Source organism: Sus scrofa, chromosome 14, assembly GCF_054392235.1.
Source record: "Sus scrofa isolate SSC_HxYL_T2T_F1_AM1 chromosome 14, Sscrofa_HxYL_maternal_Yorkshire_Landrace_v2.0, whole genome shotgun sequence".
NCBI classification, from domain to species: domain Eukaryota; kingdom Metazoa; phylum Chordata; class Mammalia; order Artiodactyla; family Suidae; genus Sus; species Sus scrofa.
Window position 1 is genome coordinate 83,581,395 of NC_139396.1, and position 26,240 is coordinate 83,607,634.

A 26,240-nucleotide genomic window follows, 5' to 3' on the forward strand; every position below is an offset into this window, starting at 1 on the left:
CAAGTTAATTATGTTTTTTAAGTTATATTAGGCATAATTTATCTGGAATAGTAAGTAAAAAAAGTAATTTTCTCCTCTGAAGTTCATACTCCTTCTTCTTCTACGGCCAATTCTGCTGTCTACATTTGAATCCAAATAAACAAGTGCAAAGAAATTGAAAGTCTTGAAATTGACAAGGAGGAGGCAACACTTATCAGAAAAAGAGCAGTGTGATGTGAGTCAGAAGCACTCTCCCTCAGGCAGATGGCGCCAGCATACACACAGGCAGGCGCTCACGCAGAGGTGGAGATACAGATGGTGCTTGTTCTCCAGACTATGCATGAGTATTGGAATGATTAATTTGCTTTATGTTGTACATATTCCAAGAAAATTTAAGAGCAAATGACATTTTTATATATTAAATATTCTTTTAAATGTGAAAAGAAAGTTTTCTGCATTAAAAAAAAACTCACAGTAAATGTTTTCTATATAGAACTGCTCATATCATGCCAATTACTACCTTCTTATTAATCAGTTTGGTTAGGGATAGTTGTAGGGAACTCCATGTGAGCCTAGTGGGTAAATGAGAGTTAGATATATATTTTTTTACACTAGGCAGCATGAAGTCCAGAATGTGAAAGTTGAAGGAAACGTATTTGCTTAATGTAAAAGAAATATTTTATAGAAATATTTTCATGTATTTGACATTATTTCTTTAATGTAAAGAAATCAATATGCCTCTAGGAAGTTTAGCTCCCCTTGCCTAAGTGGGTATCAATGAAGATAATATGAACATCTCTAAGCCACCGTATAATAAAAAGGTTGTCACATTACCTCCAGGGTCTTTGACAGTTTCTGAGCCCTTCGTGTTGTCTGTCATGTCTGACTGAGGCTAGTCGCAGCAAGAAGTTCTCTGGTGAGGGGAGATGGGCTAGTTAGTTAGCCTTAAACTGCTAACAGTTTGAATACTAATGACAAGGCCTTTTGGAAGGGCTATCACATTGGGTATTTTTAAATCAGTCTTCCCAAGCTTTCCAATCTTATTCAAATCTGTCTGCAGTTCTGTATTTTAGTTTCCTCTCTGTATCCATTGTACAATATCCTTTAGATTCACTGTTTCTATGATTCATATTGAAGGGCGGATTTAAGAGAAGTTACTATGTTTCTTAGTGATTGTCAGAGGTTAATCTACATCTGTTACTGCTAATTTGATGAAATAATGATTAATAAATGACTCACGTAATGAACAGCTGAGAGAATAGACCTGTGCCTCTTCCCAAGGTCAAAGGGAATAAACATGTCAAAAGGGAATAAAGGCCAGCAGCTGCAGCTCCAACTGGACCCCTAAACCAAGAACTTTCATGTGCTGCAGGTGTGGCCCTAAAAAAAAAAAAAAAAAAAAAAGTTTAAAAAAATAAGTTAAAAGGAGTTCTCATTGTGGCTCAGCAGGTTAAGAACCCAGCTAGTAACCAGGAGGATGCAGGTTCCATCCCTAGCCCTGATCAGTGGGTTAAGGATCTGGCATTGCCATAAGCTGTGGCATAGGTCACAGATTCAGCTCGGATCTGGTGCTTCTGTGGCTGTGGCTTGGGCCAGCAGCTGCAGCTCTGATTTGACCCCTAGTCCGGGAACTTCCATATACTGCAGGTACAGCCCTAAAAAGAAAAAAATGTGTTTAAAGAAAGGGGGGGAGTAAAGGCATCCTTTAGTCTTTTTTGTCCGTTCGTTTCCAAGGTTATAGTTTCATAGCCTGACCTACTGATGTGTTATAAAATCATCATCATTTTCATCAACATGAGGTTTCAGTAACCTAAACATTGATAAAATACAATATTAATAAAATCATCCTATGTTACAAAGAAAGACTTTAATGAAGTCTTAGTAGATATTGCAATAATGGTGCACACCATATTTTATGACTTCTTTTTGTGATGTAAATGTGTATTTTAACTTATAGGTAAGAAGGTGTTTTACCCTGTGGTGTTCAGTCTTTACAACCCTGCCATTGTTTATGCCAATCAGGATGTACCCCCACCTGTGGAACAGCAGCTGGTAAGTCTCTTACTATCAGTTATGAAAAGCCTCAGAGATCCTTGCTAGGTTCCTTTATGTTTGTTTCACAAGTAGAAAACAAAGTTTCAATTAAAAACTATAGTTATTGTAAACACATTTTCATAGTCTACCCTCCTCCATAAAATGCTTTCATATTTATTGTTTCAGAAATAGGTGTCATTCTAGGGCAGGGAAAAAAGCTTTAGGCTATAGAGAAAAATTCATATTCTAGAATGTGAAAATTGTATGGTCTTTTCTACCAGCTTATTTTTAGAAATACTGAAAATTTAATTTTAAAAACCTTACTAACTAGAAATTAAAATGACTAAGAAGGAATAATATACTATAGAAATTACCTAGAAAGTCTTGGAATGAGAATGCCATATATCAGAACTTAAATAAATTTTAAAGAAAATTTAAATCAACTTTGTGGAATAATTTAACTTTATAAAAAAGTTTGAAAGATAATATAGAGAGTTCCTGTTCACCCAGTTTCTTCTAATGTTAACATCTTATATGACCATGTAATTTCATCAGAATTAAGAAATTAACAGTGGGAGTTCCCGTCGTGGCGCAGTGGTTAATGAATCCGACTAGGAACCATAAGGTTGCGGGTTCGATCCCTGGCCTTGCTCAGTGGGTTAAGGATCCAGTGTTGCCGTGAGCTGTGGTGTAGGTTGCAGACACGGCTCAGATCCCGCGTTGCTGTGGCTGTGGCGTAGGCCGGCGGCTACAGCTCCGATTCAACCCCTAGCCTGGGAACCTTCATATGCCACGGTAGCAGCCCAAGAAAAGGCAAAAAGACAAAAAAAAAAAAAAAAAGAAAGAAAGAAAGAAATTAACAGTGGTAAGTTACCGCTAAATAAAGTATGGATTTTATTTAGGATTTTACTAGTTTTTCTACAAATCTGTTTCTGTTCTATGATCCAGTCCAGGATACTGTGTTACATTTAGCCTAATCTTTTACTGTTAACATTAGGGAAAAAAAATGGAAACAAATGAACCAAGAAAACTATTTAATATGTTTTAAAAATGAATAATAACTATAGGAAAGAAATAAAGAAAAAGGCAGGGATTAATAAACCAAAAATAACTGGTTGACAAATTATAGGAGCTTATTCTTTACGTGCAGAAAAAACTTAATCATAAAGTGGGCAGATGCATGATAAAAAGGAAAACACAACATTAGAAATAAGAAAACACTGAGAGAAATAAATTTCTAGAACAATTACCAGTTACCATGCAGATACATAGATAGGTTTCACTGGTGAGTTTTTTCAGACTTTCAAAGAGCAGGAGTTCCCATGTGGCTCAGCAGGTTAAAGATCCAGCATTGTCACTGTAGCGGCTCGGGTTGCAGCTGTGGCACGGGTTTGATTCCTGGCCTGGGAACTTCTGCATGCCATGGTCACAGCCAAAAACAAAACAAAGAGCAGGTAATATTAGTGCCATATGATCTACTTAATATGTTTTATGAGACCAGCATTGTCTTCATACCAAACCCTGGCAAAGCATGTATATACACACACACACACACACACACACACACACACTCACACACTCACTCTCTCTCTCTCTCTCTCTCTCTCCTGCCTTATCTGTAGGCTAGTATTAGTTAGGAATATAGATACAAATGGGGTCAAAATGGCAAACTAAGCATCCATAACTGTCTTACCCTCAATCCTTTGTGAAAATGATTACTAAAAATAAAAAGCATATTAGTATTAGAGAATGAAAGAAGTGTCATTACTAGATCTAAATTTTGAAAAGTTTCTGTAAGATGACAGTAGTTGTCATAGGATTGATTGATGGAGGAGAGAACAGAACCTTGCATCCTCTGAGCTCACAGAGAGCAGGGAGTGGTGGAGTGTGTCTGCTTCCCTGGGTGCTAAGTGGCAGGCATCACAGGCATTGACCTACAGGCTGAGGCAGTGTATGTGGTCACTGGAGCTAGAGAGGCAGGGGAGAGTTGTAGGAATATTGAGTTGTAGGATGGATAGGGAGCCTCAGACTCCAAACGTGAGCTGCTCTTGGCACATTCTGCCTAGGACCACGTTTAGCCCCTTCTTCGCTTTTATGAGAGATAGACCCCTGTAATCATAGCTAACAGCCGTAAGTTTTAGAACAATGATTTTTTGAAACAAAAATGAGTAGCAGCTAACTACAAGTAGCCAAATATTTGAGGGAAACCAACAATACGAGAGAGACAGCACATTTTAATAAATAGAAAAATTCACACACAAGAATATGAATTCAAAAAACAACTTTAAATATATCTTTAAGGAATTAGAGAAAACATTAATTTCACAAAACACTGCGTGTTGCTAAAAGAACAAGAACTTGGAAATTGTGAAAATATAAAAACTCAGTAAATGGACTAAATAGCAGAATCATCACAATTGAAACAGATTTGTAAACTAGAAGACAGGCCATATGGGCACATAAAGACCAAGAAATAATGTGAGAGAAAAACTGAGATGTAGGAGATCAATCCAGAAGTTCCCAGATTGTGTAATAGGAGTTTCGGAAGGAAGAAAAAGGAGAAAACAGAGCAGGCAGGAAACAGAAGAAAACTTCAAAGAACTAAGAAAGATAAGTCCTCTGGCATTTGAGAACAGAAGTTAAGGGACAATCCTAATAGTTTCTAGAGATGCCAGAAACAGCAAAGCCTAGCTTGTCTACAAAGAAAGAATAATCAGGTTGGCATTCGCCTTCTTAGTGATAATATTGGTTCTAGAAAACCATCAAGTGATACCTTGAACATACTGAAGAAAAACAACTTCGATTCTAGAATCCATATTCAAACTATCTGAGGGCAAAATAGACATTTTTGAACATTGAAAAACTTTTTTTTTTTTCTCTGAGACCTTTTCTAATTCAGCAGAATGAGAAATGAACACATTGAAAGAGGAAGATCTGAGAATAAAACAATGGTCAACAACAGCAAAAACCCAGTAACACTTTTGATTAAATAGTTGTTGATGAAATACGTAAAAGAAGTTAATAGCAATTTAGGATTAAAAAGTCAAAGGATGTATACATAGTATCTGTATGTGTATTACCTAGCTCTGTCCTGGAGAGGGCCTAGAAGCAGTGATATCTTTAGAGTAACAAGCACACCTAGCTTCCATATCTTAGTGCTGGGGCAGGAAATAGAGGAACCTGGAGCATCTTATAGCTCCAGAAAATAAGGAAATACTCAAACAACAAAAGGGCGAGGGTATGTCAGAGAACTCAAGAGCCTTAAAGAGCTCCCAGGGGCAAAGCTGGAACAGTTTGAGCAACAAAATAAATAACATAGTACTGGATTAAAACCACAAGCATAAAATAAATACCCACGAGTCCATATTGATATAAATAAATTTGTGAGTGAATTAATAGATAAATAATAAGGGTTGATTGTATTAGATTAGGGGAAAGAGATCTTCCCTACAGAATTCTAAATAACTTTTGTAGATACTCCCTTTTCCAGAAGGTGGGGCTAGATGACTCACTTTCAAAGAAACAAGTATGAAAAAGGAGTAACTTTTCAACAGAGAAACCTAGTAAACACCACCTTAAACCAAGTAATGAAGTGTTGTCATGTACCCCTTCATATGATGTAACAAGGGCACTTCACGCATGTGGTCTTCCTTCCAAAAACTTATAACGCCAGCCTAATGAAAAAAAGTCTCAGACAAACCCGTATTGGAAGACATCCTACCAAATATCTGACCATTGCTCCTCAGAACTGTCAGGGTCATCCAAAAGAGAAACTGTCCCTGTTCCACAGGAGACTAAGGAAACATAACAAGTGCATTGTCATCCCCTGGACTGGATCCTAGAACAGAAAAAAAGGACATTAAAGGGAAAACTGTGGAATCCAAATAGAGTCTAGAGTTTAGTTAATAGTAATGTACCAGTGCTGGTTTCTTAGTTTTGACCAGTGTACCATAACAATGTAAAATAACATCTAGGGGAAGCTGAAGCTGCATGTGAAGTACATGGGAACTGTTTACTATGTTGCAACTTTTCTGTAACCCTTAAATTATTTGAAAACAAAAAGTTTATAGAAAATTCTACTTGAAAAGCAAACCAAAAATAAAAAAATCCAAAATGGATTCAACCTACAAGGATGAAGTGCTGATAATATTGTCTGGTTTGGGAGGATGTAGGCAAGGAATGACCGGAGTGTGGATTCATCTGTTCCAGATGTTGTCTAGAAAAATAAGTTTAAGTACTTCTACTTGAAGTCTTGTTTCATCACTTTGTAACCTTTGCAAGTTATTTGACCTTTTTAAGCTTCAGTCTCCTCAGTTAAAACACAAAAAACTTCCCTCTCTATAATGTTTAAAGATATATTAAAAGTAGGAGTTCCCTTCATGGTGCAGTGGTTAACGAATCCGACTAGGAACCACGAGGTTGCGGGTTCGGTCCCTGCCCTTGCTCAGTGGGTTAACGATCCGGCGTTGCTGTGAGCTGTGGTGTAGGTTGCAGATGCGGCTCGGATCCTGCATTGCTGTGGCTCTGGCGTAGGCCGGTGGCTACAGCTCCGATTGGACCCCTAGCCTGGGAACCTCCATGTGCCACGGGAGCGACCCAAGAAATAGCAACAACAACAACAACAAAAGACAAAAGACAAAAAAAAAAAAAAAGATATATTAAAAGTAAATAGGACAAAAAAAACCAAAACAAAAACAAACTGAGTTCCCATCATGGCACAGCAGAAACGAATCCTACTAGGAACCATGAGGTTGCGGGTTCGATCCCTGGCCTCGCTCAATGGGTTAAGGATCTTGAGTTTGTAGGTCGCACATGTGGCTCAGATCTGGTGTGGCTGTGGCCGGCAGCTGTAGCTCTGATTAGACCCCTAGCCTGAGAATCTCCATATGCCGTGGGTGTGTGGCCCTAAAAAGACAAAAGACCAAAAAAAAAAAAAAAAAAAAAGTACATCCAGTAGGAAAAAATATGTAAAAGGTAGTTGACAGTAATTCACAATAAACATATTTAAATAGTCATTTTTACTAAAAATAAATAAATAAACAATGCGGTACTACTTTTTTTCTGCTGTCAAATTGCTATTTTTATTTTTTATTTTTATTTATTTTTTATTTTATTTTTTTGTCTTTTTGCTATTTCTTGGGCTGCTCACGCGGCATATGGAGGTTCCCAGGCTAGGGGTCCAATCGGAGCTGTAGCCACCGGCCTACGCCAGAGCCACAGCAACGCAGGATCCGAGCCGCATCTGCAACCTACACCACAGCTCACAGCAACGCCGGATCGTTAACCCACTGAGCAAGGGCAGGGACCGAACCCGCAACCTCATGGTTCCTAGTCGGATTCGTTAACCACTGCGCCACGGGGAACTCCAAATTGCTGTTTTTAAAAAACAGCCTTGTGAGTGAGGATGGTAGAGTGGAGGCTCTTCCGTCTCTGCCAGTGATGTGGGAATGCAGGTGAGCTTTCTGGGTCAGGAGTTTTCAGACAAGTTCATCCTTCTGATCCAGCTATTTCCATTCCTAGGAGTCTCTCCTGAGGAAATAATCTGAAGCTGTAGAATAACAGTATGCGTATAATATTGACAAGATTAAAAGCAAGCAAAATTCTAATAATAAAATGATAAATTGAATTATATTGTGGTTAATATTATGTCAAGAAGACAATGTTCACGAAATGGACATAAATATAGCAGTATAAATGTAGAGGCAAATGTAAAGCTAAAAATGGGAAATGGTGGAGTTCCTGTTGTGGCTCAGAAGAAACGAATCTGACTAGCAACTCATGAGGATGTAGGTCAATCCCTGGACTTGCTCAGTGGGTGAAGGATCCAGCGTTGCCGTGAGCTGCAGTATAGGTTGCAGAGGTGGTTCGGATCCTGTGTGGCTGTGGCGTAGGCTGGCAGCTGCAGCTCCGAATTTGACCCCTAGCCTGGGAACTTCTATATGCCATGGGTGCAGCCCTAAAAAGACCAAAAAAAAAGAAAAAAAAAGAGAAAAGGGAAATGCTGTATATGATTTTTAGAAATTTTAATCCTAAAATAGCTAATATTTTATATGTACCCTTTTCTATGTGGGAGGTACTGTTCAGTTTTTTATTTTTTGTTTTTTTTCATGCATGTTAACTCATTTAATCCTGCAACAACCTCGGAGGTAGGGACTGCTATTACCCCTAGTTTACAGAGGAGACAGCTATAAGAATTTCTGTGTAGTCGCCCTGCATCTCACTCAGATTTGTTATGTCCAGAACCGAGCTCCACATCATTCCTCTCTGGGCTGGCCCTTTCCCCCCTGCTCCCCCTCTTGGGGAAGGAACCATCACATACCCACTGTCAGAACAGCAGTCTGCTATCATTCTTGGTTGATCCTTCCCTCTTATGCCCCACTCCTGCCAGACTCATGTGAGTTCTTTGTCCTACATCCATCAGATTTTTTTTCTTTCTGTACGTACCATGATAGTCTGTAGTCCAGCCTCCCATCTCCAGGCCTGAGGTGGGAGAGAGAATTGTGGATGAAAGATGGTGGGACTAAACACTGTTTTGTAACTGTTGCCTCTTAATCAGCTTCCCTGCCTCTGTCCTTGCCTTCTTACGTCTTATCTTTTCTCTCTTATCAGCCAGAATGATCTTCTAAAAACATCATCTGATCTTGTTACTCCTTCTGCTCCTACTCTTCAGAGAATTCCCTTGGCCATTAGGATTAAGCCCAAACCCTGTGACCAGGCACACATGGTTCTCTCTGATGTGGCCCTACTGATCACTCTAGGCCAGGGGTCAGTCTGTGGCCTCTAGGCCAAATGTGGCCTGCTGTCTAGTTTTGTATGGCCTTCAAGTTAAGAATGGTTGAAAAATATTTTTAAAAGGATGGTATTTCATAGCACATGAAAATTGTATGAAATTCTGATTTCAGTGGCCATAAATAAAATTTTTTGTAACACAGCATGTTCATTTGGTTATTTATTGTTAATGACTGCTTTTACACTACAGTGGCTGAGTTGAGTAGGTGAGGCAAAGGTTCTGTGTCCTGCAGAACTTAAAAGTTTACCGAGCCCTGTTTCACATTTGTGGGCACCTTCTGACCCCAGTGTTTAGTCCCACCATCTTTCATCCACAATTCTCTCTCCCACCTCAGGCCTGTGCACAAACTATTCATTTGCCTGGAACTTTCTCCCAGCACATTTTCTGTCACTTAGCTAACTCCTCCTTATCTCTCAGATCCCAGCTCTAGCTTCATTTCTAGGAGGAAGCTGAGGATGCTGCAGCTTGGGTGAGGTGCCTCTCTCCTTTCTATCAGCCTCCTTATATCCATATCCATCCACACTTCCCTCCTTACCCAATTCAGACACCATGGACAGGCATTGTCCATGGCCTCTTTTCAGCTATATATTTACCTCTTTCATCTCTCACTCCTTCTAGTTTTCTCTTAGAACCCCAACCGGGTTAAGGACAACTCTGTCCACAGAGGAGCAGAATATGGAGAGTGAGAAACATCCAGTCCCAGTACACAGCAGAGCTTTAACTATGTGACCACAGGCCTCAGGGGTTTCAGACTGCCCTGACATCCTGTGCCTTACCCTTGTTCACCCACTCTTTGTTCTCCAAGCCAGCCACACTGTCTTTCTCACACCTCCCAGCAACACTCAGTGTTCCTTACTCCCCATGTATCCTGCTTCACATCTCACTTAGAAGCTGTCAGATGTTCACTTCCTTATTCTCCTGTCCTAAGATCCATCAGCCTCACTGCCTCTGTGTCACACCCTCAGCCTCTCCCCAGTCTCAGTGGAGGAACTGCCCCCATCCCTTTGTAAGCCTAGCTCATCCTTTTGTAGTAAACTAGTTAGAACCCATCCCTCATGCCTAAACAAGGACGCCCTACAGCCATTGTTCACTCTCTCCTGTCCTAATGTTTTGCCTCTTCTAGGGCATTACCATAAGCATATCAGAAATACTCTAATACTGGAGTTCTCTGATGGTTCAGCAGCTTAAGGATCCGGCATTGTCACTGCTGTGGCTCAGGTCACTGCTGTGGTGAGAATTTGATCCCTGGCCTGGGAACTTCTACATGCTGTGAGCACAGCCAAAAAGGAAAAAAAAAAAAAAAAAAATTATTAAAAAAAAAACTGTAATAACACTGAAGTTTGAAAAATATAATAGCTGTTTCTTAAATTTTTTTTTTTTTCTTTTTAGGGCCGTACCCATGGCATATGGAGGTTCCCAAGCCAGGGACTGAATCCAAGCTGTAGCTGCAACCTGTGCCATAACTGTGGCAATGCCAGATCATTTAACCCACTGCACTGGACCAGGGATCAAACCTGCGCCTCACAAGTGACCTGAGTCACTGCACTCAGATTCTTAACCCACCAGTGCCGTGATGGGAACTCCCGTATAATAGCTGTTTCTTGACCTGTTTTCTGAACTTGCCCATGGTTTCTGAGCTCTCGCCACAGTTGTTTCTTTACTGTTTGTCCAACACTTCAAGTGCACTTGTACCTCAGAGCCATTGTACATGCTGTGTCTCGAAAAGATCGCGAGATACTTGCGTAGCTTGCTCCCTAATTTCACTAAGGTCCCTGCTCAAATGCTAACTCCTCAGAGAAGCCCTTTGTGGCCATTATATCTAAAACAGGCCTTCTGTCATGCTCTCTTTTCTTCCTACTGCATCTTTCGTCCTGGCATGAATCACTACCTGAGACGTATATTTATTTATTTATTTGTTCTTTTCCCATCAAAACAGAGCCTCTGTGGTAGCAGGGACTTGGTCACCTCTGTTTACTGCTGGATTCCAGCTCCCAGAGCCAAATCCAACAGATTAAACACTTGATGAATGCCTGCATTAAAAAAAAAAAGTTTATAGGCGTTTCCTGGTAGCCTAACAATTAGGAATCTATCGTCACTTCTGCGGCATGGGTTCGATCCCTGGCCCGGGAACTTCCATAGGCATAGCCGATAGATAGATAGATAAAAAAGGTTTATCAAGCTTCAACTTTTACTTGATTCCGCAGGCTCAATATCATCAAAGTCCTGATTTTCTTTCTCTACTTGGACTTCAGTGGTGACTTCTCCATTTTAAAGCTGTTTTCCCTCATGGTGGAAAAGTAGTGCAGCAGTTCCAAACTTCACATCTATACCCTACACTAAGGGTTGGCAGACTTATTCTATAAAGAACCACATAGAAAATATTTTAGGTTTTGCAGGTCATGCAGTACCTGTTGCAGGTATTCAACTCTGCCATTGTACCATGAACATACCCATAGAGAGTTTATAAACAAATGAGTGTGGCTGTGTTCCAATAAAATTATTTATAAAACCAGGTGGCAGGCTAGATGTAGCCTGGAGGCTTTAGTTTGCTTACTCCTGCCCTACACCATCCAAAGAGAGAGCAGGTGTCTTTTCTAGTATCTCTCTCAGAAGAGTGAGGGAGCTTTGTTTTCCAAAGTTCCAAACAACCCTCTTTCTTTTTTTTAGCATGTTGACCTGAACTTTGTCTAATGCCTGTTAGTGAGTCAGTTCCCACAGTAAGTGGAGTGAGACTGTCTCACTGGTGTAGGGTGCCCATGACCCTTCTACGTGCAAGTAGAAGGCGCATCCCTGAAGTTCATGGGCTGCATGATGCCAAGTAATTACCAGAGCAGAACTTTACACAACCAGGAAGGGGGCAGGGGATAAGCACCAAATAAGGTCTACTGTGAAGAACTGATATTGCAGTATGTGCTCATGCAAGCTGGTGTCTTCCTAAAATAGAATGTAAACCCCTTAAGGTCACATCATTTTCTTTGATCATGAGCTTGCCACCTTGTACAAGGCTTGCATTCAGTTAAATTAAGAGTGGCAGGAATCCTGTGCTCATTGGAATTACTATTTGGGGTGGAGGGGGCAGTTTGTAAGCATTTAATAATACAAATGCATGTGATCCATTATCAGTCACATAAATGACAGGAAAAAGTATTATTTGGAAAATATTTTAATTTGTTTCATTGTTGATTAAAACAACTTCCAGTTTTTGAGGGATTAAATTGAATTTTATTTTTTAAACTTTAGGTTCACAAAAAGGATTCTGGCTTTTGGCGAGATTTTGGCTTTGGAATGACTTGTCAGTATCGATCAGATTTCCTGACCATTGGTAAGTATACCTTAGATTTAAGGATAGGACTCTAGGTATTTACTATAATACTTTACGTCATTTATCTAAAAGATTTCAGATTTGAGTGTCTTTCCTATTAAATTGTGAATGTTTAAGATTAGCTAAAGAGTCTGGAAATATGAAAGGCAAAGTGAGTTTATAATTAGCATTTCTTTGTGGTTCTTTCTTAGAATTTCTGCCTGTCTGCTTACGTTACCTATATTCTTGCATGTTGTCTACTTTTTCCATTAGAGTCCTTAGCAGACTAATCATAGTAGTTTTAAATTCATGGTCCTATAGTTCCAACATCCCTGTCATATTTGAGTCTAGTTCTGATATTTGCTTTTTCTCTTCAAACTGTTTTTTGACTTTTAGTTTGCCTAATATTTTTCTTCACAGCTGAACATGACTACTGGGTAAAGGAAAGTGCAGTAAATAGACCTTTAGTGAAGTGATGGTGAGGTGTGGGAGAAGAGGAGATGTTCTTTTGTCCTATTACGTGGTCTCACTCTGTTAAAGAGTTTGTGAGTCTGTACTTAGAACTTCACAATTGTTTCTCAGGCACTGCCCCAACCTTAGGTGGAGCAGGATGGCCATAGTGGGCTGGAGTTGGGTATGTCCCTTCTCCCAGATAGGTTAGACTCTGGTAAAATAGTTTTTCCTGAGGGCAGGCCTTGTTCAGAAGAGCAAAATGCTCTGGCATATTTTAAGAGGGTTACTTTCCCCCTTCTTTTGTAAGCACTGGGGGATTTCTCAACAGTCTTCACCATGAGGACCTGGTAGACCTGGAGGTAAAACTCACAGAAGTGTAGAGGCCCCTCCAGGAGTTTCCAACTGCTAGACTTTTCCACTGAGCCTCTAGCAGTTCATCAATTATAGTTCAGATTTTCCTACCCCAGTACTGGTTCCCCTGGAGATTTCTACTCGTTGGTTTCTTCTCTCATAGTTGTAATTCTGTCTTGCCCACCTATTTATCTCTACAATTTGGGAGCAGCAGTTTGCTCTGTGACTGTTATTTCTCTGAGAGGTCTGAGAAGACCTCTTTGTTCAACTTTTTACTTGTTATCAGAACAGAGTGATGACTTCTAAGTTCTGTACATACTGGACCAGAAACAAGAAGTTCTCTGTTTGTTTTCGCTATCTACACTATCTCTAATATTTGAAGAGCTTGTTCATATCTATAAGGAAAAAAAGCCAAGATATAGCAATTAGTAAAACTGTGACAATTTAAATTAATACTTTTCAGAGATCTCAGCATTACTGTCATCCTGTGACTATGCTATTAAGTGACAGAATTATTTGACAAAAACATAATTTGGAAACCAAGCTATTAATTAAAGAATAAATGTTTTCTTCATTTTTAGGAATCTTTTCTAACTTTTTAAAAAAAAAAACTCAAATTTTTCTTTAAAAAATTAGTTCCGTTTAGATTAATTTGAAATAGTCTAAACTCTCCCTTTTTGTTGGTAAGGCTGTAAGTGACATTTGTGTTGCCAGGTCTACTTGATTCTTTGTAAATTCTTAATTGAGCAGCACACCATTGACCATTTCTTCCTGAAGACGCTGTCTTCATTGACTGCTAAATTGGCGCATTCTCCAGAATTTCCTCCCTCCGCTGGAGCCATCTCTCAGTCTCTTTTACTGACTTGTCTTTCTCTGCCTCTAGAAACTGGCCTTTCTTAGCATTTAGGCATGAGCTCTGTTTTCTTTCTAAAAACTCTAGCAGTTTCATCCACTTTTGTGGCTTTAAGTCATCTGTGTGCCCATTCTCAATTTTATGTTTCCACCTTGACCATTTCTTCTGTTTTCCCCTCTGAGAAGTTTTCTGTGACCCAGAAAAAGTTGGATCTCAAAGGACAGAAAGAAAACATAATGAAATATTAAGGGTGGCAATATCATGTGTGATTTATATTTCCCTCTCCTTTATTTGACTTTCTAGAGATTTTCTGTAGAACTTTGAAGTTTACAAAGTATTCTCAAATATTTCATCTTGTTTTGATATTCTCAACAACAGACCTTGAGCGTCTAGATGCCAGCTGGTAACTGGAATTCCAAACCAGAACATCAGTCCTCTACTTCAGGTGTCTTTGGACTGTACAGTACCATCTCATTTGAAGCAGAATGCTTAAATATTTATCAGGCCTGACTGTGCTCTTGGCTGCCAGGCAGTTATTTAATAGTGTCAGTTTTGTTCCTGCAGGTGGATTTGACATGGAAGTAAAAGGTTGGGGTGGAGAAGATGTTCATCTTTATCGAAAATACTTACATGGTGACCTGATTGTGATTCGGACTCCAGTTCCTGGCCTTTTCCACCTCTGGCATGAGAAGCGCTGCGCTGATGAGTTGACCCCTGAGCAGTACCGCATGTGCATCCAGTCCAAAGCCATGAACGAGGCCTCTCACTCGCACCTGGGAATGCTGGTTTTCAGGGAGGAGATAGAGACACATCTTCACAAACAGGCCTATAGGACAAATAGCGAAGCTGTTGGTTAATGTAATCATGGACGTGTTAGTCTGAACCGGAAGCCAGCACTATTTATTTAGCCTTAATTCCAGTTCCAGATGCAGTGCCTCTTTCAGAGAAGACGTGCTTATCTTGCGTTCTTGCTGACATTGCTTCAGCAATTTAACTTGGCGTAAGAAGAAAAAACAAGTGTTGCAATGCAAAACTTCTGTTTTGTGAGAATACTGCACTATGGAATCATTGACAAATCAAAATCTGGTTTTTGTTCTAAGAGTAGGTTTCCTGTTTGTTTGTTTTTTGGTCTTTTTGTCTTTTTAGGGCTGAATTCACGTTATATGGAGGTTCCCGGGTTAGGGGTCTAATCGGAGCTGTAGCTGCCGGCCTACACCACAGCCACAGCAACACCAGATCCGAGCCATGTCTGTGACCTACAGCACAGCTCACGACATCGCCGGATCCTTGACCCACTGAGAGAGGCCAGGGATCGAACCTACAACCTCACAGTTCCTAGTCGGATTCGTTTCCATCGTCCACGATGGGAACTCCTAAGAGTAGTTTTGAGTTAATTTGTATCCGGCTCCATGTTCTGACTGTATTCTGGTTGCATCTGCGCTGAGGGATGGAATGTATTGTGCTGATGGTGGGTCAGAAGCATCTTCTTCCTGCAGAGAGGACAGAGTGTTATGGATGGAGTGTGCTGACAGGGGCTCTTCACCTGCCAACCACTCAGTCAACCCGCTTGGTTTGTAAATGTAGATCTTTGGTCTTTTGCTTGAAGAATCCTTTTTTCACCAAAGCAGAGGGTAGTTAAATGACACATCTGAAATCCCCAACTAATCAAGAGAAGACAGAGATAAAAAATTCCTCAACTTTGTTGCTTAGCCCCCTGAATTTTTTTTTCTTTTTTTCTTTCTTTTTTCTTCTTTTCAGGGCCACATCCACGGCATATGGAAGTTCCCAGTCAAATCAGAACTGCACCTGCCGGCCTCTGCCAGAGCCACAATAACACAGGATCCAAGCTGCGTCTGTGACCCACGCCACAGCTCATGGCCAAGCCAGATCCTTAACCCACTGAGTGAGGCCAGGGATCAAACCCACATCCTCATGGATACTAGTCAGGTTTGTTACCACTGAGCCACAGTGGAAACTCCAGCCCCCTGAATGTTTTTAAACAAATGAGTAATAATAGAAAATACTTAGGTTAGCACCTATAACTTGATGAAAAATATAATGTGGTACTACTCATTTATTATGTTCAGGGTTAGGAACCGAAGTTTCTATAAACTACTTTGAACAAACAGATAAACATGGAAACATTTTAACAGAACAGTTTATTATTTTGGAGTACAGGTTACTAAAGGCATCTGGGAACATAAGTTTACATGAGCCAGAGCCCTGTCAGGGCCTTCTTATTGCTAGTTCAGAATAGATGAGTGTAGCATGTGTGTTTTATGCTTTGTATTGTTTCATTTAGCATGGATCCATATGTATGTATTATCCTTTTTTCTAACATATTAATTATGCTACATCTGTATTTGCATTATTATAATACTTTGAGTTGAGGAGGAGTTTCACTGAAGGGAGAAAAACCAAACAATTGAATGAGGTGTAAAACCATAAGATCACACTGACTTGAGAAAAGGGGAGGAGGGGAGGGTTGTCTAAATGGAAATCTGAATTACAGAATACTTTAGAGAAACATATAACTTGTAGATAGAATGATGTTTTAAATAAGGTGTAAATTATATTGAGACAAAATGAATAAGAAATTATATTCAGATAGGACTGTACTATGTTATTTAATCACACATGGATCTTTTACCATAGGGTCAATTGCTAGATCCACAAATTGGAGCTATGGTGAAAGGCATGCATAGATTTTTGAAACTTTGGCTTTATAAAGGGATCTATATTGAATTCTCTTTGTATATAAACTCCTGAAAATTCATGGAAGACAAATCATTATTCTTTTTTGCTCAGTAAATCATATCATCTGAAATGTTATAAATCCTAAATTTCTTGGTGCTACATGAATTCAATTTTGTAATAACTTAATATTCTTACAGGTTTAAGTTGGGGTAGCATTTAGGCTTGTTTTTTTAAGATCTATAAGATGTTCTCTGCAGAATTGTTCAGGCCATTGTCTCCTTTTATACGCAGTTATTTATTGTGAAGACCCGTGAATTAGGGTATTTAAAGTGAGAGAACTTAATTATTTGCAAAAGTGAGTTGTACCTTGTTTTTTGACAGAATTGAGTGATTTTTTTTCTTTCCTCCTATTTTTAAAACAAGCTTTTAATTTAAAGATGGAAGCTAAGCAATGGAAACATTACTATGTTTTTGACATTAAACGGTACCAATAAAGTATTTTATTACCAAAAGTTAAATGAAAATGTGATAAGTTTATTTCTGTTGTAAAATATCATAAATACAGAAAAGCATATGGCATGTAATTGTGTACTTTGAAAAATAGTGAAGCCAGCAGCAGTGCACCAGCTATTCAGACTAGAATAGAGACCATTATCTCTGTGTGCTCTTGCCAGACCACATACCCTCACTGTCCCCATAGTAGTCACTGTCCTGATTTTTTGTGCTAATTTTCACTTGTTTTTCTTCACAATTTTTCCAACAATGTGTATATCTCTACCCAATAGACCGTTTTGCATTTTTACACATGTGATTTCATTATTTATCTAACTTTCAGTATTGTTTTTGAGGTTCACTCACGTTAACCTCAAAATTAATTCATTTTTTATTACCGCCTAGTATTCCACTGAATGAATATACTACAATATTTATTCTACTGTTTACAGGTATTTGGGTCATTCATAGTTTTTGTTGTTTACTTTTGCTGTCATAAGCAGTGTTGCCATGAATACTGCTGAGCAGGTCTTACAAGTGAGAGAATCTCTCTAGGAGTAATGATGCCAGGTCATCAGTTGTGTGCACATTCAACTTACTTTCCAGGGTGGACCACCTGCAGCACTGTAAGAGGTTTGCTTTGCATCCTTGGAAATAATTTTGTCAGGTTTATTAATTCTTGCCAATCTACTGGGCATTAGGCATGAATTATAATTTGCATTTCCAACCTTTTTGCACATTTTTATAAGTTCATAGGAATTCTTCACATTCTGGGTACCAACTCTTATTGGTTAAATGTTTGCATGTGTCTTCTCTCCCAGGATGTGGCTTATCTTTTCCCATTCTTGATGGTGCTTTTTGATGAATAAAAATTAATGTGTTTAATTCATCTTTTCCTTTATAGATTCTTGTTCTTCTTTTTTTTTTTTTTTTGGTCTTTTGCCTTTTCTAGGGCCATACCTGCAGCATACGGAGGTTCCCAGGCTAGGGGTCTAATCGGAGCTGTAGCCACCGGCCTACACCAGAGCCACAGCAACGCGGGATTCTTAACCCACTGAGCAAGGCCAGGGGTCGAACCTGCAATGCCATGGTTCCTAGTCGGATCCGTTAACCACTGCACCATGATGGGAACTCCAGATTCTTCTTTTTAATACTCATTTATGACCTTGTCATAGAGAAAATGGTCTCTTAAAGGTATTGGTCTGTATTATCTTCTGAATCCCTCATACATAGCTTTCTTTCTCCAGTTAGGTCTTTAACCTAAGTGGAAGAGGTTTTGTGTATGACATGAGGTAAGTATCTAATTTTACTTTTTTTCCAGTGTTGTTTTACTCTGAAGTCCACATTTCACCCTCTGATCTGCAGAACCACTCCCACTCATCAGATGTCATATATGCACAGGTCTAATCCTGGGCTCTCATCTGTTCAACAGATTAGGTTTTCTGTCTATCACCACGTCATAACATCAGTTTAAATTACTGTAACTTTATAGAAATTGATATTTCTGAGAGCTAATCCACTCACTTTTTGTCAAGTTTGTCATGGCTGTTTATAGCCTTTGTATTTTCATTTAAGTTTCAGAATAAGCTTAAGTTTCAGGAAAACCTTTCTGAATTTGACTAGGGTCTCACTGAATCTGTAAGATTACTTTGGGGAAAACATACATCTTTATCATATTGAGTCCTCCAATCCTTGAACATAATATTATCCATTTCAGTCTTTATTGTCTTTCAATTAAGTTTTATACTTTTTCACACTGTGGACTTACATGTATCATTTTTTATATTTTTTTTCCTAGATTGCATTTTTGATGCATTTGGATTTTTGATCTTTTATTTTTATTGTTTATTGCTGGTATTTAGAAATCCAATTGATTTTTGTGGGTTAATTTTTGTGTTAAGTAACCTTGCCAAACCCAGTTAATTCTAATAATGTATTCCTAATTTCTCTTGCTTTTCTTTTGCTGAATACAATCATACATCTATGAGTAGCAAAAGTTTTCAATTTTGTTTTTTGTTTTTTGGTTGTTTTTTTTTTTTGCTTTTTAGCCACACCCACAGCATATAGAGGTTCCCAGGCTAGGGGTTGAATCAGAGCTGCAGCTGCAGACCTACACCACAGCCACAGCAACGCAGGATCTGAGCCGCATCTTCAACCTATACCACAGTTCATGGCAACGCTGGATCCTTAACCCATGGAGTGAGGCCAGACATCGAACCACATCCTCATGGATCCTAGTTGGATTCGCTAACCACTGGGCCACGAAAGGAACTCCCCTTTTCAATTTTTATACCTTTATTTTTCTTGTCTTCCCGTGGGAGACAGGATTTGTTGTGCAGTGTTACCTGGAGATGGCAGTAGTGGACTGCCTTCCCATGTTCCTGATTTCAAGAGAGATACCTAGTGATTCATCAGTAAGTAAATAAAATTAGCTTTTATTATATCCTAGCAAGTTTTTATTTGTTTGTTTGTTTAGGGCCGCACCTGCCGCATATGGAGGTTTCCAGGCTAGGGGCTAAATCGGAGCTGCAACTGCTGGCCTACACCACAGCCATAGCAATGCAGGATCTAAGCTATATATGTGAGCTGTGCTACAGCTTGCGGCACAGATCTTTAGCCCACTGAGTGAAGCCAGGTGTCGAACCTGAATCCTCATGGGTACTAGTCAGATTCTTAACCAGCTGAGCCACAACGTGGGCTCCTTCCTGGCAAGTTTTTTAATCATGCTTGAGAGCGCTTATCAAATATTTTTACTTTATCTATTGAGATGATCATATGACTTTTTTTTTCCATCTTCAGTGTTAAATTGATAAGAGATTTTTTATTGTTGTTTTTTGTTTTTTTAGGGCCAAACCCACAACATATGGAAGTTCCCAGGCTAGAGATCTAATTGGATCTGTAGCTGCCAGCTTATATCGCAGCCACAGCAATGTGGGATCCTAGCTGCTACTGCAACCTATACCATGGCTCATGCAACGCCAGATCTTTAACCCACTAATGGAGGCCAGGGATTGAACCCGCATGCTCATGGATACTACTTGGGTTTGTTACTGCTGAGCCACGACGGGAACTCTTTAATAGATTTTCTGAAGTACCCTTGCATTCCTGGGGTAAACGCCAGTCTGTTATGACATATTATATTATCCATATACATTACTGTATTCTGTCTGCATGCACACACAAACACTTGTTTACATATTTGTGTATATTTGTGTGTGTACGTGTATGTATTTTTTTTCAGGTGTTTTTCATCTGCGTTCATGAGTAAGATTGCCTATATATATATTTATTTCTCATCCTTGGGCATTTCTGTTACGGTTTTACTAGCTTGTAAAATATGTTCTTATTCTGTTTCTAGAAAAGATACGTAAGCCTGGAATTATTTCTTCCTTGAATATTTGGGAGAACTGCCTGAAAGCCAAGGCCTGAACTTTTCTATATGGGGAGATCTCTAATCACTGGTTCAATATATTTAGTGATTGTAGAACTATTCAGATTTTCTGTTTCTTCTAGAGTTAGTTTTGGTTGAATTATTTTCAGTAAGGTGCCATTTTCTAGGAATTTATACTGGTAAATTTGAAATTATAGATGAAATGTGCAAAGTTGTTTGCCATATCTTGTAATCTGTATAATATGTGTGAAATCTATAATGATAGCCTCTCTTTCATTCCTGATATTATTTGTGCTTTTTCTTTTCTCTTGAATAGCCTTGCCAGTTTTTTCTCGGTTCTTACACATAACTGACCCCCTACCAGCCACATATGAGACATCTAGTTGCTTCACATCCTCCCCCTCCAAATATTTTCAGTGTTGTTAATTTAGACTCTTTCATTTCTGTTGGATATGTACAGTTATCTCATTTTGATTTTAGTTTACTTTTATCATCAGGGAAATGATGTTGAGTATCTTTTCATATGCTTATTGACCACTTGGATATCTTCTTTGTGAAATGCCTAACCCTTTAATTGGCTTTAAAAAAAAAATGGATTTGTAGGAGTTACTGCTATATTCTGGATATGAGTCTTTCGTCAGATTTATATACTGCAGATATCTTCTCCCAGGCAGAGAATGTTCCTTATTCACTTAATGTCATCTGTTAGTAAGTGAAAGGTCTTAGTTTTGATAAAATCCATTTTATCAGTTTTCTTTCTTTTACGATTAGTGATTTTGGTGACCAGTTTTTAAAATTTTTGCCTACTCCAAAATAAAGAAGAAATTTTCATATTTTCTTTTAAATGTATTATTGTATTGCTGTTCATATTTAGATCTATGATTTATCTGGAAATAATTTTTATATATTGTGCGGTGGGAATGAAGATTCATCCTTTAGAAGTTTTTTTTTTAGTAGAGGTCTGATAACAAATACTAGTTTATAAATGTCTTTATCTTATTAAAGAAATATTTTTTTGAGGGGTATAGAGTTTTAGGTTGCATCTAGGAGAGGCAAACTATGATATATAGGATGGATAAATAGCAAGGACCGACCGTATAATACAGGAACTATATTCAGTATCCTGTGACAAACCATAATGGAAAGAAATAAGTTTACTGAATTGCTTTGCTGTGCAGCAGAAATTAACACAACATTGTAAACCAATTATACTTCAATAAAATTTAAAAAAATCAAGATCAAGAATTAGTTTAAGAGAAGAAAGAAAAAAGAATTCTAGGTTGAAAAATCTTTAGTACTGTCAACTTTAATAATCAAAAAGTTATTGTATGAGCAAAAGCAAGTTTATTCAGGAATAGCCAAAGGAATTGCAGTTCCATGTACAGATACCTGAACTATGGCAGACCACAGGCAAATGAGAGAACAAGGAAAGGAAACTTGCTTCTATCAGGTAAAGGGAGCAGTTGGGAGGGACCGTAATGACCAAAGAGTTCCCTGTAGGAAGCTGGGAATCCAGAGTATGAAGGCTTCTCATTGGTGGGCTGCTATAGCCTCCTCCTGGCTGGACTGTCCTCAGGGGAGAGAAATTTTCTTCCTACTTGGTTGTAAAACAGGCAACACCTTCCTTTGATGGAGATGTTTGCTTCCTCTCTCCCTGTTTGGAGTAATTGATGATGTGTAGCTGGGTACGAGAACTGCCCCACCAGGCCTGTTCCAACTCTCTTAACTCTAGCTGAGGTTTCTTTAATTCCACAGCACCTTGATGTTATTATCCCACTGTCTTATGCCTTCAGTTATTTCTGTTGTGAAGTCCGCTATATAGCTTAACAGTTTATATGTATGCTTTTTTTGGTCTTTTTTTTTTTTTAAACAGCCGCACCCTCAGCATATGTAAGTTCCCAGGCTGGGGTGGAATCTGGAGCTGTAGCTGCCAGCCTACACCACAGCAACGCGGGATCCAAGCTGCGTCTGCGACCTACACCACAGCTCACAACAACACCAGATCCTTAACCCACTGAGGGAGGCCAGGGATCGAACCCGCATCCTCAAGGATCTTAGTTTTGTTAACCGCTGAGCCACAATGGGAACTCCATTGGCTTTGAAGGTAATCAGCCTTCTTTTTTCTGGCTGTCTTTAAAATCTCTTTATCCCTATTCTGTATCACTCTGATATGTCTGTGTGCAGATTTATTTTTTTCTGATCCTACATGAGAATCTTTTGGCTTCTCAAATTGTTGTCTTTTGTTATTTCTGAAAGATTCTCAGCTATTACATTTTCATTGTCTCTGGCTTATTCTCTCTTTCCTTCTATAACTCTGATAACATATGTTAAACCTGTTTCATATTTTCCAAACTTTGTCTTTCTGTGTTACAATCTGGTAATCGCTACAGAACTTTGTCCAAATGGATTTGGGAAAGAACCAAATAGAGCATCTAGAAATGAAAATAAATTTTTAAAATACAGCTGGTGTGTTTAACAGAATATTAGACACAGCTAAGGAGAGACTTTTTAAGCTGGAATATAGGTCAGAAGTTTTGCTTCTACTGGGTAACTTAGGGATGGTACCGATTAAGGGCCATATTAGACTAAATTCTCAGCTTAAAATTTTTTTGACCAGTAGTTTCCTGGTGGCTCAGTGGGTTAAGGATCTGGTGTTGTCAATGCTGTGTTGCGGATTCAATCCTTGGCCTGAGAGCTTTTGCATGCTGTAGGCGCATCCCAAAAAAAAAAATGTTTCTACACTTCTCTTGTGGCTCAGTAGGTTAAGAATCCAGAGTTGTCACTGAACTGCTTGGGTCATGGCTATGGCTCCAGTTTGGCTACTGGCCTGGGAACTTCAGCGTGCCACAGGCATGGGCAAAAAAAAAAAAGTATTTTTTGACCAGTGTGATTTGTGCTGTAAAACTTTGTGACACTTACTGACTTGTGGTTATAAATCATCTGGGGTAAAATTTCCCCATCTCCATTCAGTGCTGAGGTTCAAAACAGACAATTTTTCTTAACCTCCTTGATGGGGTTGGAGTAGGAGCATTTTATTTCAAATTCACCATCACAGGGAGGGGTGGTTTTTTGGGATGTCAGCTAGAGTCTCCTACCTGACCCTTCTCGAGCAAGCAGGCTCTGGACTATCCCCCTTGACTTGGAGGTTAAAATTTTGCATAAGGGACTCCATTGGTTTCAACAGGAAAGCAGTTAGTCTTTCATGCTGCCAGAGATGAAGAGGTGCTTAACTTTCTCATAGTCTTGACAGCATTGTTCCCTTAACATTGTTGCTGAAGCTCCATACCTGAGAGTCCTAGGTATGCGGAGGTAGATACTTGTGGGGGGGTTGGCAGCCCCTTACCTCCCTCACAGTATCATGACATCCTCTTTGAGATAGACATTATGTTGGCATGGTCTAAAGTTACCAGTAGTATTTCATTTAGAAAGTAGTTTTAAATCCCAGCTTTGAATCTTTTCATGTTTTTCCCTATGTTTTCATATTTTTCTTATGTTTATAGTTGGTTAAATTTGATACTTAAGTGATTCTTTGGTAATGCTGGAATATATTTGTATTGACCAAGGCTTCCATTATTCCTTTGAGAAGGGTGTTTATAATCCTTTGTTTCACTTTTCCTGAAGGATTTCTCTGTGGCAGAAGTGGTCCATTTTATCAGGGGCACCACTGCTGGTACACAGCTCACACTGACCGCTTCTAGTGAGCCAAGCATCGCACTTTCTGCCATATATAACAAACATTACAATAGCCTCATGAGGTCTAGAGTACTGTAATTCCATTTTAATCCTGGGGAAATGGAAGCTGAAAAAGGTAGAGACCTTGTCTAAGGGTACCCAGCTGGGAACTGGAAATGAGGACTCTATAAGTTGAGCTCTTCATTCCTTGCTTTTACACTTAAGTCCTGTCTTGCCTTCCCAAAGAACATAACACATTTTACAAATGTGTGAGTGTGGTAGGTGTATACTTCACCAAAAAACCAAGTCTTGTCACAGAAGTGGCTATGGCCTTGGTAGAGATCCTTAGCTTAGCTTCCTGTCATATCTGATGCTGTAACATAGACTTGTTCCTGAAAGGTGGATGGGAAGTGAAAGGGAGCCCTCAGTCATTGCACAGATAGGAACTGCGCCCTCTGCTGGTCACTGGCCACACAGCTACTCAAGAGGCTCCTACACAGAAACAGCGAAGACTCCAGCCCTGTGATGTGGAAGGTGGGGCAGGTTCCGGAGGAGCACAAGCGCCACTCACCAGGAAGACGTGATGCTCTTCAGAGATACTCTCAGAGATTGCATGTGAGAATATACTGGAGGAGGTGAACGTGCACGAGTGTAAGCCTAGTGCCTGAGTGGTAACGTGCCCCTTGGAGACCTGGGCTATGAGGGAGGCCGGAGCCAACTCCTGCAGAACTGGACCTCCTGGGATCCCTGCTCACACTTGCCTGGGATCCCCACCCCCGCGCTTACCGTTCAGCAGGTCTACAGTGGGGGCCCAGAAACATCTCAGACAAGTTTCCAGTGTGGCTACGGCTGTCAGGCTGGGACCCACACCTTGAGGACACTGCCTGGAGAGCCTGCCCCCGGGTGAAGGACAGTGCCGGGGCTAGCCAGGCCAGCTTACCTCTTGCTCCCAGCTCAGGCTCTGCATCTAAGACACAGACTAAGCAGAGGTAGGTAGAAACTTCCAAAAGTAACTTTACCAAGAAATCAAGGGTGCCATTGAATGGAAAAACCTAAAAAGTGTTGTCCTTTACCCAAAACTCACTTATGCATCTTCAAGGGACTCCACAAGGTACATGGAGGGGCAACAGATGATGAGGCCCCCAGGCCTAGCCTTGTATCCAGCATGGTGGCCATTAGCTATTTAAACGTAAATAAGGAGTTGCCATTGTGGCTCAGTGGATTAAGGACCTGACATTGTCTCTGTGAGAATGTAGGTTCGATCCCTGGCTTCGCCCAGTGGGTTAAGTATCTGACCTTTCCACAAGCTGTGGCATAGGTTGCAGATGTGGCTTGGATCTGGTGTTGCCATGGCTGTGGCATAGGCTTCAGCTGCAGCTCCATTTCGACCCCTGGCCTGGGAACTGCCATATGCCACAGGTGTAGCTATTAAAAAAAAAAATATGTAAACAAGATTAGAAATTCTGTTCCTCGGTAGTACTATCAGCACTCAGTCCCTCTGTGTGACCATCAGCCACTATGCTGGATGGTGCAGGTACAGAATACCCCCTCAGTGCAGAAAGCTTTCTGCTGGGCAGCGCTGTTCTAATGGGCTGAATTGGCTGCGAAGGAGCACAGTCAGGTCTGGTGAGCAGACCTCATCAGCCTGGGCACTGAGGACAGGACAAGACACTGCTCTTCTCTGGTGGGATGGACCAGAGAAGAGCAGTGTCTTGGTTCCTCTCCTTCAATTGCACAAGCTCCTGTGTACCCCCTCAATAAATCCCTTCTCTGTAGCTTTTCAAGTGTGACCTGTTGGAACAAAAAGAACTGCGTTCTGCATGCCTCCCTGCAGCAAGATGTCAGCGGGGAGCCCCAACATCCCCAGCCCCAGGAGACCCTGAGGGTTCTGATGAGTCCTGCAGGAAAGGAACCTTGGCAATCATCTAAGGTAGGTGTCCTGAACTTACATGACCATGTAACTCAAGCTGCTCGTGACATCTCTCTGAACATGGACCTTTGAGGAAAGCAGGATAGGACCTGTCTCTGTACAGTGCTATCTTGTTTTGCATTATTTGAAAAGCGCTTTGTCAGAGTGTGGAGGTGAGAACTCCTTGATCCATCTCTGAAAGTGTTGTAGGGGGGTCCTGCCAGTCTCTTCCTCCCTGGCCTGGGAACCACCCCCTGCCTCCTGCCGGCATCAGAGCTGCCCGTCCTTACCAGTCCCCACAGAGAAGAGGCACACAAG

The 26,240-nt window shown here is 40.0% G+C and overlaps 1 protein-coding gene across 11 annotated transcripts in view; it reads left to right on the forward strand.

Annotated features, from left to right (window-relative positions):
• CSGALNACT2 (chondroitin sulfate N-acetylgalactosaminyltransferase 2) overlaps nucleotides 1-16,976 on the forward strand; it is a 43,081-nt gene extending 26,105 nt beyond the window's left edge. For all 11 annotated transcript variants that reach the window (XR_014827947.1, XR_014827946.1, XR_014827945.1 and 8 more), the window contains 3 exons: nucleotides 1,937-2,031; nucleotides 12,044-12,125; nucleotides 14,326-16,976. Coding sequence is in view for 8 of the 11 variants with exons in the window: in XM_084996993.1 (XP_084853119.1) it covers nucleotides 1,937-2,031; nucleotides 12,044-12,125; nucleotides 14,326-14,618 (470 nt within the window). In the remaining 3 variants the exon portion in view is untranslated. The remainder of the gene's footprint in view (nucleotides 1-1,936; nucleotides 2,032-12,043; nucleotides 12,126-14,325) is intronic.
• Nucleotides 16,977-26,240: the final 9,264 nt, after the last annotated feature.